This window comes from Struthio camelus, chromosome Z (assembly GCF_040807025.1).
Source record: "Struthio camelus isolate bStrCam1 chromosome Z, bStrCam1.hap1, whole genome shotgun sequence".
NCBI classification, from domain to species: domain Eukaryota; kingdom Metazoa; phylum Chordata; class Aves; order Struthioniformes; family Struthionidae; genus Struthio; species Struthio camelus.
In genome coordinates, this window is record NC_090982.1 from 9,581,546 (window position 1) to 9,597,528 (window position 15,983).

Consider the following 15,983-nt stretch of genomic DNA (forward strand, 5'->3'; position numbering starts at 1 on the left):
TACAATATTCCATATAACTGCAGGTCCTCTCACATGGACTGTCTGAACTTCACGTCTTAAACAAAGGGCTCTGAGGCAGAGGTTATGGGCAAGTCCATTTTGTTCTATGTAGTGTTTAGATCCTTGGTAAGAAAACTGGTGTGTCTAAACAGTGCTGTGCAGGAAAGGTGTGCAGTTTGGGGCTGAGAAGTTGACTGTTTTATAGACCAGTTCCCTAAGCTCTCTTCTCAGACCTGAACCATCCTGAGTAGCTATACTTCTCCAGAGCCCAAAGCTATCTCCTCTAGCCTAAGTGGGTATCCAGAAAAAAAAAAAAAAAGAACTATTTTATAGCCATTGCACCAATATTACCTAGTTTGGCTACTTCTCTCTGAGGGTCTGGCAGGCGAAATACATAGTAGACATAGGATGCCAGGAGGCAGTTCCTCCCATGCTGATCTTTGCTCAGGTCTTTGCTGTTGTGGAGGCTGTTCACTATCGCAACCACAGACTCAAAGGCAAACTGCGAGAAGTTGGCTGTGAAATAAAAGGTAAGGATTAGTCTCAGCACTGAATGTACAATGTAATTAGGTCAAGGCATTCCTTGTTCCAACAAGAAGTAATTCATATATGCTTTAACTCAGTCCTTAACAAATTCACAGCTCTAGACAGGAACTGTTATACTGGACCAGACTCAAGGTCTGTATAAGCCAATATACTCTTTTCACTACATCTGCTGGCTTTCAATCCTGTCACTCAGTGATACTCCATCACTTGGTGCTATGGAAAAGCAGAGCTCAACTGTTATTGATGACTTCTAGAGCCTTCAAGCCTTTTCTATAAAACATCTGCTTGAAGGACAATAAGACTCAGGACACTTCTCCAGCTGACAGAGCAAACATAAGCTAGTAGGCTTTTCTGCAGATATTACAGTAGATGACAAGTGTTGTTTACCAGAATGAGCTAGGAAAGAACTATACCATTGTCTCCAAGTATGCCTTGCCTCCAGAATTAACATACCCGATAGGCAGCTAGCACCTTCAGTAACTGTGAAAAACCCGTGCGTTTGACAATATCCTCTCTGTTTTTGTGCTCAACCAATTCTGTCTGAAGATGTATTGTATGTTTCTTATGTTGAGGATACTGTGCAGTCAGCAATGTCAGTTTTAGAATAATCAGTTCTGCCTGTGTTCCCTTGCAAGGCAAGCGAATTCTTAATCAAGCTAAACCTCTACCCAATTTCTGACCTTTATCTCCAGATAAATAAACTATTGGAACTTAAAGTATATCCAACCTGTGTCTGTGGGTCTTCTGTGCAGGATGGAAGAGGAGGAAAGGCATGAACTCAGTTATTAAACCTGACTAAATTGTGCAGCAAAATTGAGTTTTCAGAAGCTCCAATCTTTCTTAAGTAAACTATCCCAAATATCAAATCTGAGCCTGGAAATGTAGTAACTGTTCTCTCACCCACATCTCTACTTTCCTTGCACTACTATTCCAACATCACAAAAAAAAGGCATGCCTCAGTAACTACCTGTCTGGCCAGCTATGACCATGGGCTGCACAGCCAGCTGGAAAAGTTTATCCAGTACCAAATGCAAAAACAAAATAAGGGGTTCAAGGCGGGAGGAATTCAAACAGATAATGCTGAGTTTCAATTCATGTTCCAGTGTAGCCTCTGTGATCTTCTGGTCCATCACTCGAATGGGAAAGGTCACTTGGCTCTCCAGAGAATGGCACAGAGTGAAGAACTTCTCCAAGTGATTGTCCTGCAAATACAGCGCACTCACGGTTGACAGAGTTGATATACTTCAGCCTGCTACTGGCTAATCAAAATCTGATTGTCCCATCTGACGGGAAGGGAAAAGCATTTTGCCCTTCTTGCATTACAGTGGTGGCTAACTCTAGAGATCAATTTCTAAAGCAGCTGCCACAACATTCTGTCTGTTTGTGTTCATTTGGCTCAGATTCGGATTCTGGCTAGATCTGGTTAAAGCAGGAAAGTTAAAGCTCTCAATACTAAGTGATTACTTCATTTCAGGAAGGCACAGCTCTCTCTCATAAAACTCTGTCCTGTCGCAGATCTATAGTCTCTCTGTCACCCACACCTAACAGTCCTATACATAGAGTTATTTGCCTTATGAGAATGCCCCACTTGTATCTAAAAATTATGTTGCAAAGGGGTGATAGATCTGCTCTAGATAGGGTCTCCAGCTGCTTGGGCGTGGCTCCCAGGGTTAACCAGAATGGGATGATGAGTATGAGACACAGCAAACCATGAGAGGCAAAATTAAACTACTGTGCCCCAACCTAGGGCAACAATAAGAAGGGGAAAGTACCAATTCCCAATCACATTTAAATGATCAGAATCCTAGAGTTCTCATTCATCACTAAGTTTTTGTCCCACTCCACGTGGCATTGCTAGCTGAGCTGCCTGAAGCATTTTCGAAGTCTAACCTGTTCCTGCTGGAGGGGAGATACCCTGTTTCACTGCAGATATGGGAGTGCTATCTGAACTAGCCTTGCAGAATAGAACATGCAAACTACAGAAACTGGCACTGTGCCCCACCGGTGTCCTTCAGACACGGCTGAAGCAGATCCTTGCTGAGCTGAGAGGTCACCAGATTCCCTATGGCTTGATGGGACTAGCTGCCGAGAATGCTCATTTGTTCATTTGTACCAATGGACTTCATTCACTGAAGATATCAGGTTCTTTTCAAAGAAGTAACACAGTAGGAATCTTATAATTGTTTTCAAATCACCGTGACTCAGGTGTCTCCAATTCATAAACTTTCAAAGTCAGCCTACACCTCAGAATTTTCTTGGGAATGAAACTACAGCTGCACGATGCTACCAATGCATTACCTGGGTGTGAACAGATGAAACAGCTTGCACTTCAACATTGAAAACACCCTTGTGCCCTTCAACCCACTTAACAGGTGGTGTCTGGGATGGAACTTTCTGTGACAGAAAAGAAATGGAATCATTATCTTTCTATTAAAACTCAAACAGAAAGTCTATTTAAATGAGGGTCTGTGGAGTATTTATGCTGCTCAATTCATTTTAGACATCTAAATTTAGTGCTACATAGAGGAACAAAGCTAGGCTTCTTGATCTCAGGCTATATGGAGAGAAGTTGAAGCACTGAAGCAAATTCAGAAGACATCAGTTGGATGCCTAGCAGACTGTGAATATGCATCTTCTGATGGGTTATTTTTAAGGTTACCAGTTCCTAATTAAAGCACTGCCAAAGGTACACCAGAGTGATTCCAGGCAGTTTCAAACCCTCTGATCAGTTTCCTAATTGCCATATTCTCTTAGAGAGCACAGTCTTCTGCTCTTGTAGCAGCACCTGATTCCAGTTCTTCCTCTTTTTCTAAACAACCACAAAAAATGGCCAAGTCCTCCTGCTGAAGAAAGTAGGTGACTGACTTCACATCCCTAAGCAAATATATCACTGGTTAGACACTTTGCATGGATTTGCTTGGATTACTAACTTAAAAAATAAAACACCAAATAACACAACAAAATAATAACAACGACGACAAAAACTTTTTCTCTAGCGTTCTCCCCTTTTTTCCTCTCTTCAAGTACAAAAAGAGACCATTCATTCCAAGTAGACAGTGTTGATCCTAAAATACTGATCATGCTTCTTTACATCAGGAAAATACTATCTTTTTGTAATTTTATTTGTTACCTCAGGAGAGTGAATTGAATAGTGGAACGGCAGCTTATCCAATGCAAGAGGAAGGCAATAATGTCCAGTTTGAAGACGATCATTTAACAGAATCGGCAGCCACTGAAACAAAGGCAGAAAAAACACAGTGATATTCATGACTGTAGATGAATAGGGCTATTTACCTAGTTTGTAATTTATCATCAATAGAACAACAAATAAGATACTAATCAGAGCTTCCCTTCTCCAACCCACTCGAGTAATTTCTTTGCATTTTAAATTCAGCAATAGCTACTATAAAAAAAAAACCTACACGACTGCTTTACAACCCATCCCTTTCAAAGAAAACAAACACAAAGTTTTCATGGCTGACATCCTTTTTTTTTCCAAATAAATCCTATCAGAAGGATTTAATAGTCCACCTACAATGGTTTTATTCAAAAAAATCACTTACCTTGAAGAGACTAATCTCTGGCATGGAAGCAAGTCAACAGACTCAAAATTTTGCTAAGGAAAACTGAACATTTTGGTCATAGTCACTGCTAGAATTAAGACCAGAATGAACCATAATAAGTCTGTACTGATATTTGGACACACTTAATTTTTTTCCATTCAGATTTGAAAGTGTTGTATCACATAGCAGAAACATTTCTTAATTAGTTAAATAGAACCCTGAAATAAGTTAAATAGAATTAGTTAAATAGAACTCTGAAAAAGTCCTAACCTATGTCAAGCCCTCTCTTGAAGTACAAACTAAATTACTTTTTACCAGTCCCATTGGCATTAGTGGGACTATTTCTATGCATAAGAGAAAGCCCATTTGAAAGGATTTCCAGAATAAGAGTGAAAATTAAATATAAATATGATAGCAGGAACATATGGAAAGCACTGAAATAAAAATTTTTCTGGCCCCATAGTTTAATTGCTGATCATAACATTAGGATGTCTTGAAATGTTATTATCATCATATATTGTTTTGAAATACTATTATCATCAGTGCTTTCCTCTAATTTTTAAAATGACTTAAAAATGATTGAACTTTTCAAATATTTTTAGTTAAAAATATTTATTGATTAACATATATAAAAGATACGTTGCAACAACATATCTCTTAAAGTTAAAATGTGCTAGTCCTAACATAAAGATAAATGAATGTAACAGAATTATGTTTTTAGTCTCCAGATTCTTTCTGGTTTTTAATATTAAAATGGAGAAAAGTCAGTTTATAACATGAATTATATGCCATATAAAACTTATTTTTAAATATTTTTTGGTTTTTACCTCACGTATGGACATGATAGATAACAGCAAATAGTAGTAATTGCATGTGTATTTGGTTTTTTCGCAATGAGAAGAATCAAGCAGAATTAGGTGCTATATTATAAAGCACTGATGTTGCATATATTTAGCTGCATGTTTAACTTCAGCTGCTTCAGGTGAATTCATCAACTTCAAAGACACTTACCAGTGTAAAGTTATAGGATCAGGACTTCACATAGCACAAATGGTGTCTGTATTTGTGAAATCCTTAGGTTTAAGGAACACACGAGCACACATGGGTTTCCGTGAATTGACATTAAGACCTTCTTCTGATTTTGATATATTATCACAAACAGAAGGGGAACATGTGACAAAATTATTCATAAATCAACACAAAACTTACAGAATAACCGAGGAGGGTTTCTACAGATGTCCCTTGCTTTGGCTGGCAGCTGATATGATAGAATGTGAACAGTAGATGGTGTTTCTCAGTCAGTTTTGCTGGCAGTTTAATTTTCACTTCTTCATAAAAGTCAGGTGACCTATTTAAAAAAATGCCAAATGCATTTCCAACAAAAGTATGAGATTGAGCAGAAGTCAAATTCACAAGTAGGTTTTTAGATGCTGTAGTAATGAAAAGCACACAAACCCTGAAAACAGTCTGTGAGCCAAATTAAGTGAACAAGGTGTATGTGTATGCATATATGTAGATGTATACACACACACACACACACACACACACACTTTTTAAATTAACTATATACAGATTTGAATTGGAAAAAGCACAGATGGTATCAGCTGGAATGTTTTCAGATACTGACAATTTCTATACTTTCAAAACCACCTAATCTTAATTTGAGGTTCCAGGATTTTTATTGTATAGATCCTAAATCCTGAGCTCAAATTCACAAGATAAAGTCTCTTTAGCTTCTTTGGATCTGTGAATTCATCAAAGTAAAAGTTATTAAAAGTTGTGGTGCTGCTTCCTACTCCTGCTCCTTGATTTTCAGATAAAGAAAATTCTTGACTAACCTCTGAAACATGCCCAACAAGAATAAGTAAACCCTGGGAAACGGTCACTGATCCAAATCCATGTGGTCATCCAAATTAGATATTGACAAATCCCCCCAAAATGTAAATTTTTAAGACAGAATAGTATCAGCGTCCCTTGATGAACTATGTGGAATGAGAAATATGTAAAGAGGTCACAACTGATACATTTCAAGTCTTAGAAATGATTACAATACTTACTTGTTATGATATGTGATAGCTGTGTATATTTCTTGCACAAATTCTGGGCCGGAAGATTTCCCAAAAATTATCTGCATTAAGAGGAAAAGACAATAATGACAGGCAGAGCTAAAGCACTGCATTGTCATCATCTTGTATCAATTTTGAGACAGCATCTGAAGGCTGGAAATTTTACCAGCAATTAAAAATTGCTTTAATTTTACCTTAGGCTGCGGTCACAAATGACATATTACTAGGCATTTTCCCTACACACCACTCAGAGCAACAGACAGATAAGACGGAGCAGAGGTCATTTCCAAAGGCATTGACTACTTTGCATTACATTCTACAGTCATGCACTCAGAAGAAAAGCGAGGAATTACAGGAATAAAGTTGTGATGAGCATCTTGGACATTACCATATCACCTCTAAATTAAAATGTTTTTTACAAGTTTGTTTTTCAGTAGGATTCTCCTTATTTAGGGTGAGATTCATCCGACCTTATTTTAGAGGTCCAGAATCCCTTTACAATCAATGGAGAGAAATACACATTTTTGATGCTTGATTCATGTCCCCATTTTAGACATGGCTTTGGCGTAACGTGCAGGAATCCAGTGACTTTAAAGGAAGTCCACAGACACAAGCACAGGCATGGACATCTGTACAGCACAAGTCCATATGTGTTGAGGTGGAGCTCACTCTCACAATCGAGAGTGATGCCAGACTAACTGCATCTATCCTGAACGTTTTACCAAAAGCGTTATTTATCATAATATGGGCAGAATTTAGGGAAATCACAACTGGTACAGCTGAACATAGGATATTTCCAAATCAGATCGCATTGTTTAGGAGACAATGTTACATTCGCACGGCACACCTCAGGCTCTGGAAGAAACGTGGCTTGGCAAAGCACTGTGTGCCAATCCTCTGCTTTCAGTTCCAGAGCTCAAGTGGAGTAAGGAACGTGTCACTGCAACGTATGCACTGTGCAGTGTCAGCATGCTGATAAAGTCTGGTCAAATGTTAGTCCTTGCGTCAACATATTGTTGGATTAGAGCTCCTAAAAGTAATGGTTCAACACACTTTTTACCTAGATATTATCCTAATAGTGTTCTTAGAAAGAACCAATGACATTGACTGAAAATTTCCCCCAAAATTCAAGCTGAAGCAGATACATGACTTAGAACACTTTAAACTGAACAGGTGAAGCTTGGTAAACCTGAAGAGAGGACCCTGTACTGAGGGAGAAATGTTAAATAACCTGAACACAGACAGCACTGCCTGCTCTGCTGATAATGCACACACATGCACTAATACTCAGGGAAAGACAGAAGAGTGGTCTGAAGATAGAAGAGTTCACCCAGGCTGCATGACTGTGCACCTATTTGCATTCAGGCAATGAAGGTCCCACCATCTACTCAGTGCTGCACCTGGGAATTTGTCTACCTATAGTGCACATGAACCGGTTAGATTGGGAGAAAGAATACCTCATTCTTAAAAGCTTTCTGAAGCTCCTTGAATGTTACTGGCAGAATTTCCAGCATAGCATTAATTTAATAGAATGTCTCTCCTTTGAAAATAAGGCAGGAAGAGCTAGACAGGAGGGAATGATATGCCCCTGTTCCACTCAAGTGACAAGTCTTTCCTGCCATAGGTCGGGCCTCCAGCCCTGCTTCCTCATGAGAGTAACAAACTTTAGAAGCTCTCTGACTGTGTACCTTCCCAAGACCCCACAAAGAACAGATCAGTGGTGATCTGCAGGTGAGCAAAAGTCTGTCAAGAATGTTCAGCGTTCATTACCGGCATTGCACAGGTAGGGTCTTCGCCACACATAAACTGGATCTTAATGGTAATGTTTCTTGCAGAAGCTGGTCGGTTAGCAAAATTCAGTCTCTGGGGGTAAACATAGAGGAGATTTCTGGAAGAAAGAAAAGGAAGAATAAAATGGGTAAACGGCAGGTACATGCTTTTCAAAACGAGGTGCACCATCTAGCATCTTGCTCATTTATCTCCCTGTTCTTCAATCCCACCTACATAGTGAAAACTTTCTAGAACTCCTTTTCAAAAATACATAAAGAAAAGGTAATCTTTTAAGGAAGCACATAGAAAAAACTATGCTTTAGGACTCCTTAGGAGTAAATTACATCTTTGAGAAGACAGTCTTGCTTTCTCTCCTTGTTTTTGGAAATGCTCTGTCATTCGAACCCTTTGACTTTTTAGCCAAGGGAAAAATCAAGAGTGAGAAGGTTTAAAGCAATTACTGTTCTTGGGTGAGAACAGAGATTTCCTTATAGCAAAAGCAGCAGGCAGAGCCTTGTCACCAGGTTAAAGAAGCATGTCCCAAGGCAACATCAAAATAGATACCCAGTTCAAGTAGTGAACCACTAAATGGACTGAGCTGGTGAGAATGGGAACCTCTACTTTTCTTTAATGAAGAAGAAAAGGAAGATGAGAGGATGGATGTTTCACTATTTTCTAACATAACAACAGTGACCTGGCCTTGAACTTCCCTAACACTTCCATTCAAAAAGGTGGCACAACAAGCAAGTCACATAGTCAGTTGTACACATGTACACATCTGCATGCACATGCAAAGCTTTTGGTCTAGGTCTGCAGAATATTGTGTAAATATCAATGCAGTGCAGCCTGACTGAAGCTGTACAGACGCATTTTCAGTGATTTTTTTGTTTGTTTTAATCTGTTATTAGATAGCTATTGTCTGTTTCGTGGTTGCTGGTAAAATAAATTTCATAATAATCAGACCTTGTGTTTAAAGCTTTTCATTGTCAAAGAAAGAAAAGTTGAAGGTACATTGATTTTATGCTAATCCTTCAATTCTCTAGCATTCCAGAACCTAATGGTATGAGCAGATTCATATGAAAACCAAGACCACTTTAAACAAAACAAATGAAGAAGCAGCAATTCTAAATCTGTAATTCCTAGTTACAAATGAATGAGTATTTTTGCTTGATATAATGGAAAGGGTAAAACTCTCAAGAAAGCAGCTCCCTTCTCAGCTACAAAGAATGGAGTTTTGAAAGGGAGCAGGAATCTGTCAGAGAGATGAAAAAAGTCAAGCAAATTGGCAAATAAAATCAAGAACTGAATTTCACACATTCCTAGATTATAGCAACGAAACAGTGTATCTTTCTAGGTGATAGCATCAAAGAGTAATACCAATGACCCTAAGTAAATATAAACAAGAGATTTTAACCTATAACTCTAGAAACCGACTTTGGAAACTCATTGTTCATAATGAATGTGCATAAGGCTTTAAAATAAAGTGCGCTTTCCCATATAACAGCTTCTCTACATGGAAAGATCACTGGACTTACAGAGGACCTTTAACTCCTGTGGGGAATACGCCAGCATAGAAGGTTTTCCAAGGTCAGGACCCAAGAATTCTGACAGAAGAGTCAAAGCTAAATATAAAACTTTTGCTCCAGTGAAATCTATAGCAAGTCTATGATTTCAGCAATACTAGCATTGAAAACATTCCCAAATCCTGATTATGTCTATTTTATGCCTTGTTCTCCCAATCTAATATACAATTCTTACTCTTGCCTGGCTAATACAAGGAATAAAACTAGTATTGGTGGAAGCATGCTGGCTTCCAGTGAGAATAATGGGAATTACTCATGGGCTTTCATCCTTGCCTTGCATCCCTGACAGTCAAAAGCTACACACAAAATTGTCCTGCACTTTTCCTAGAAATCTCTTTTGCATCACAGCCAGCTGAAAATGAGGAGCTGCTCTGGGGAACACTGTCATTAAAACCATCAGTATATCTTCCATTTGTTGTATATCAAGACCTGGAAAACGGCTGTTGGTACTCCTTATTGCCACATGTCACCGTGTGATAACCCTCCTCTCTTCAGTTACAGAATCCACGCTACTTTGCCAACCAACACATGCTAGATGGTTATGGCATATCTTAGCAAACAAACTAGCATGAAACTTGCCATTCTCTTTGTTCAGACCAGTACTCCTGCCTGCTACACTAATGCACTTTCTCCCTCACGTTTTTAAATGCAATTTCTATCCAGCCAGATTCTCTCCAACACGATATTACAAAAAGTTAAGTAAAAGTGAGAAATATATTGATAACCTCCACTGAATTATGCTTAGGGGAATGACATAATAAATGAAGAATATTATCAATATTACATCTGTCAGAGATAAAAAGGACACATAATCCATTTGATGCTTCATGAATCTGCAGTTGTCACAAATCCATATAATGTCCATGAGCACCGAATTTTACATTTAGATGTGACTTGAGATGAAAGATATGTAAAATCACAAGCAAACAGAGAGCTCTCTGCTGTCAACACAACCAAGGAAGCATTATTCCAGCAAGTACTACACTGAAATGCTATAGCTTGTGCCATTTATGCTCTTGCAGTCTCACTGATCTTGCTTACATGTGCATTAAACCTGTCAGCACTGAGGAAGAACAGGGACAAACATTGGCTCTGGGTATCTTGCACAGATGAGAGTGATGAGTGACTCTAGAAGTAGGAAGGCACGGAAATGACCAAGAGATGCTTCTTCATACTGCACTAGGAACAGGCACTAGTGGCAAATCCAGTGCTGACTGGAATAACTACACCTTTCTTTAAAGGCTCTGTTTTCACCCGGAAGCTTAGGCAAACCCAAGTTTTATTCACAGAGTCTTAGCTCAGTGACTACACCATGATCATCTGCCATGGTGGAATGTTTTTCACTATGCCTGTACTCCATAATTAAAGCAATTTCTTACAGGAAGTCAGCTGCGATACTTAGTAGAAAGCACTGTGATGAACAAGCTATCTATGGGAGAGGGGCAAGTACTCCCAGAATGCTGTTAGTGAAGTTTTTGTTTTAATGGCTTGTGTTTTGTTATGCCAAAGTCATTTTTATCTTAGCAAAAAGCAAAGATAAATTTAGGAAACCTTCCCTGAAAACTAACAACACATCTTACTGCTCAGATAGTAGAGTGTAAAGTTACCCAAGAAGGACTACTGATTTTGGGAAACAGAAGGACATTTATGCTAAGATGGAACTTTGTGTGCTGGGCAGTAGAATAAAGTAGTTCACGATCATGTCTCTGCCTGATACGGTAGTAGCTATAGCTTCAGCTGTTTTCCTCACCTGTGCACGACAGTGCTAATATTGCTAATATTGCAGGATATCTCGATTCTGTTTACAGTGAAGATATACTAGAAGTGCTAGCACCTCTGACTGGCACATAAATTAAAGCAAAGACAAGGAAAGAGCTCCTTCCTGACCCCATACACAGCAGAGCATTTCGGAAAAGGGCAGCCTGGCAGGGTGCTCTCCTTCACCAGGACTCTGCCAATAAAGGGAGTATTCAGATGAAATTCCCCCAGTGCAAGAAGACAGGAGGGGAAGCACAGCACACAGCTCACCCACAGTAGGGCGCCAGCCTCTAAAAGGCATGGAATAAGCATATGGCTACCTTGTCCTCTCCACATCTTGCGGGCAGCATGCGTAGAAAAGAGACGGCAGGCAAGCAGCAGATACGGTCATGAGAAAAATAACAGGGGAACAAGACAGAGTAATATACCAATTGCCTTCCTGTACTTAAAACTATTTAAGGACAGAGGTAGAATGATTACCATAAAAGCCAAAGACAAGACCTAGAACGGACACAGAAGAATACAGTAAGTTTGAGCACAGCTTGTAATTGGCTTGTAATTAAATGAAACAAAACAATAAAAGAAAGCTTCCCCCTCCCCATCCAAAATATCTTAAACACTAGGCACGTCCTCTATCAAAGAGGCGAATTCCTGTTCCTGATTAAACTGAGTTACAGGTGAAGTGATGGAACATATCACTGTTCCTCAGAACTAACATTTCATAGTGGCAGTGAGCAGCATCTTCTTCATTTACATTTCATGAGAAAATAAAATGATAAACAAACTTTAAATCATATGACTACATTATATGATTTTTCTGCTTAAGAATAGAAGAAAGGTATTGAAAGAAATAAACCTTGGAGTGTTCGGACTTTTTCCAGAGAACTATTTTTATTAAAGAAAAGTAGGTACGCAGCAAAAAGAAGTCTCAGTTTCACAGTGCACAACGAAAGTGGGATGGCTGATCTCTCTGGCATAAATCAGAAATAGCATCATTTAAAATAATGGCATTACACTAGGATAAAAACTAATAAGATCCAAATTGAAAGACTATAACAGAAGACTCTGCTTCTCCAGTCACACAAGGCAAAGCCTTTCTTTAAAAGATAAGGCTTTTTTTCGGTGAGAAAAATCTTACACTGGCCAAAAAAAAAAAAAAGCAAAATCTTTGCATTTCTTTTAGGCATTCAGGAGACAAACTGGAGCTAGATATTTTATTAGCATTTGTCTGGACACATTTAGAAGTATAATTATGCCAGTAAGAGCTTACCAGCCTGTATACTTGAAAGCTTTCCGTTATTTTCTATGTGTAATCCTTTCTCTGCTACATCTATGCTATCGTATTAATAGAAGACAGTGATTACTTTATTCACTTTTCATTCTTTGCATATCTATAGCAAAGAGAGAAATCTGTAAATAAATCTGGTTTGCAGACTTACAATCAAAACTTAAGTATTATTAAATCAACTGTAAAACACTAGCAAGCCATGACAGTAGCTCAGTTATGATTAAATGTTAGCACAGTGCTTTATGAAGACAGATTCGTTCTGCTTTTCTGGTTAAAGGAAAGGGAATAAAAATAGCATAAAACATTTCATAAATTTTCTATTCAAGTTCAGAGAGCTACTTTGCAAAAGTTAGTTTAATGTCAGACTCAAAATGCTATTCACAAAGCGCAGAACTAAGCAAGGAGAATTGCATGGCAATTTAATTACTTAGATATATCGCCTTACATTCTACAACTACCAATTTGTGCTCATCAAAATGAGCACTAAATGGTGCTCTAAACGAGTACTAAGTGAGCACTGCCGGTGGCAAAAGCATCTGAGATATGGCTTGTAGGAAGAGATCACTGCCACTGCACAAACACAAGTGTTATATCCCAGACCGCACACACCTCCAGACTCTTCTCTTTCATAAGGTTTGCAAAACTGCCTCATGTAAATTTCTGGGGAATTAGTGCTGGAGTTCATTAAAAAATTCTGTTGCCAGCTCTTCTTTCTGGCCCTAAACACGTTCTAGTCACAAAGCAGCAAAATAGGATCTAACATTTCTGCATTTTTTCACCATCTCTCCAGCATATCTAACAAGCTCTTCCCAGGGTTAAATTACGGCTTCCTCTTTCTGCTGTCCTTAAAACCTGAGACCCAAATCCGGGTGTCACCAACAGCCCCACTGAAGTCTCTGGTTTCTCGTAAAGGCATGGAGCATCTCCCCAGGATAAGTTAGTCTGTAGTCTTCAAGTACTGAGTTGTACTGAACCACAGGCCTTGCCCTTCCCTTCACCCCTTGGGGTAGGGACAGCAGGAGGGGCAGGACTGGCTCTTTGCCCCTCTCGCTCCAGAAAGCTAATAAGCTTTATATCCCTTTACTCAGTGCCCTCATTCTGTTATTTATTATTGATAGTCATCTCTTTGCCACTAATGCATAGTTCAATGCGTAGTTAATGTTTAAGGGATCAGAAATGTCCCTTAGAACAGCCTCAACTGAGTACAAAATACTATTGTTTACTTCCTTGACTTCACTAAAATTAACACAATGGTCACACAAAAACTAGTATTTCTGTATCTATAATACTGAAATATATCATGAGACACAAGTCAGCTCTTTTTGAATTACTGCTCATTAGCTATTTCTAATTCTACTAGTTACAGAATCACAAAATGGTTTAGGTTGGAAGTGATCTCAGTCTTCTCTTCTCCGGCTAAACAGGCCCAGCTCTCACAGCCTTGCTTCACGGGAGAGATGCTCCAGTGCCCTCATCGTCTTTGTAGCCCTCCGCTGGACTCTCTCCAGTAGGGCCATGTCTCTCTTGTCCTGGGGAGCCCAGAACTGGACACAGGACTCCAGGGGAGGCCTCCCCAGGGCTGAGGAGAGGGGCAGCATCACCTCCCTCCACCTGCTGGCACCACTCTGCCTAATGCACCCCAGGATCCCATTGGCCTTCTGGGCCACAAGGGCACACTGCTAGACACTAGCCATACTAGTAATATGATACCACACAAACATGTTGAAGTATATTCTTTTGATATTCATTTCTTCACATGTCCCAGACCACTAAGAAATTATATAAGTTGTACAGTTCCATACTACTGAGCACTGTCGTCTCCTTGAAACAACCCCAACAGAATAGATTTAAGAAGAGATGTGATACAGCCCAGAGAGCTTGTTCATAGCGAAAGAGTACACAGAGCAACGTATTATTTCTTTAGATACTCAGAAGACCCAATTTAACAGTAGCAACCATCCAGCACAAACATCTACCAAAACTGTGAATGTTAAAAATAATGAGAGAATTAATAGAAAAACCACAAAAGAAAAAAGATTATGTCAAGCTAATGACAGCTCGTTTTTTTCTGGACTTCTGGACATCTTAGAAATACTTTGCAGAGGACAAGATAATTAGATTGTTAAATGAACTATAGAACACACAGGAGGGATCTTACCTTGTAATGTCTAACAAGATTAAATCATCAGCCTATTACATCACCTTTAACCATATTTTTCTATTTCTTAGTATCTACAAATCTGCAAAAAACACCGCAACTCTTTTTCAAAATGGATCTTAGAAATTTTAAAAATATATTACTTCTTACCTATAAATGGTATGGGGAACATATACTTCTCTAACTGGGAATTCCAAAATTTCTTTGTGAGGCCGATTACGATTTTCTGGAAATGGTTTCACAGGTAATAATTCCGGTGTCAGACAATAACCAAGGCTTTCTGGAGCTGGCGAGATCTCCACTTTAAGCGTTCCTTTGAAGAAAAGAATTAGAAAGGCTCAGTACTTTATCAAAAATAACCAATATATAATAAACCAGAATGAAAACAAAGCTATGATTACAAAGAAATACTGTAGAAATAAGAACCAAGTCTTTAATTTGAAGGCTGCTAGAGAATGAAAACATGCATGTAGAAAGATACACACCAAATAACTTACACACATCCCTACACATCAAGCCAAAATTGTAGTTCTTTACGTCTATTCTCTGCAAAGTCAAATAAACAGGGAAGAAGGAAGAAAGGAAGGAAAGAACACTATATGCTGGTTTGATTTTGTAGTATCTTTCATAAATGTAATTCATAAATAATGTAAAATTTGTTCAGAAGTGAAAGTAAAGGTACAAAGAGTTCTGTCATAATAAAGTTTTCTGTCAATCTCTATCTATTTCTATTTCTCAATCTGCTCTGATTAAGCATCTGACTAACTAGACAACATCTACCAGGAATGTCAGGTTTGCAGCGGCCAATGGTTAAAGAGCTAACAATGATAACATTTACACTAGTATAAATAGGCTTTCAATTTAAATATCTGTTATGATAAGTGGAAATCCTTTGGACATCCTAGACTTATCAGTTATCATAATCTGCCAAAAAGGCAAAACAGCTTTGCACTGAAGTTTGTTTTTAGGTGCTTCTTTACAACCCAGAACGCTAGAGCTATATTTTAAGGAAAAAGAAAAAATCAGCTAGTCAGGTCTTTGACAAACAATATATCTCCTTCTCTCCTGGACTTAAGAACACTGCTCCAACTAAAGTTGGAAATGCATAGGTATTTCAATCTCCCTCTTCAAAATATGACCGATTAAAAAAATTGCAGGAAAATAGCAAGGGTCTTGGAAATCTCCTTTACACTTACCTTCTTCAAACAGTTTGAATAATTAAAAAATGTGTTTCAGTAAATACACTGTGAA

At 38.6% G+C, this 15,983-nt stretch overlaps 1 protein-coding gene across 1 annotated transcript in view; it reads right to left on the reverse strand.

Annotated features, from left to right (window-relative positions):
* The window catches only part of DOCK8 (dedicator of cytokinesis 8), a 96,607-nt gene that overhangs the window by 44,195 nt on the left and 36,429 nt on the right, over positions 1–15,983 (reverse strand). The window contains exons 14-21 of the mRNA XM_009677671.2: positions 14,883–15,045; positions 7,946–8,063; positions 6,167–6,237; positions 5,319–5,457; positions 3,677–3,778; positions 2,845–2,940; positions 1,514–1,748; positions 352–516 (exon numbers count right to left, since the gene is read on the reverse strand). Coding sequence (XP_009675966.2) covers positions 352–516; positions 1,514–1,748; positions 2,845–2,940; positions 3,677–3,778; positions 5,319–5,457; positions 6,167–6,237; positions 7,946–8,063; positions 14,883–15,045 — 1,089 coding nt within the window. The remainder of the gene's footprint in view (positions 1–351; positions 517–1,513; positions 1,749–2,844; positions 2,941–3,676; positions 3,779–5,318; positions 5,458–6,166; positions 6,238–7,945; positions 8,064–14,882; positions 15,046–15,983) is intronic.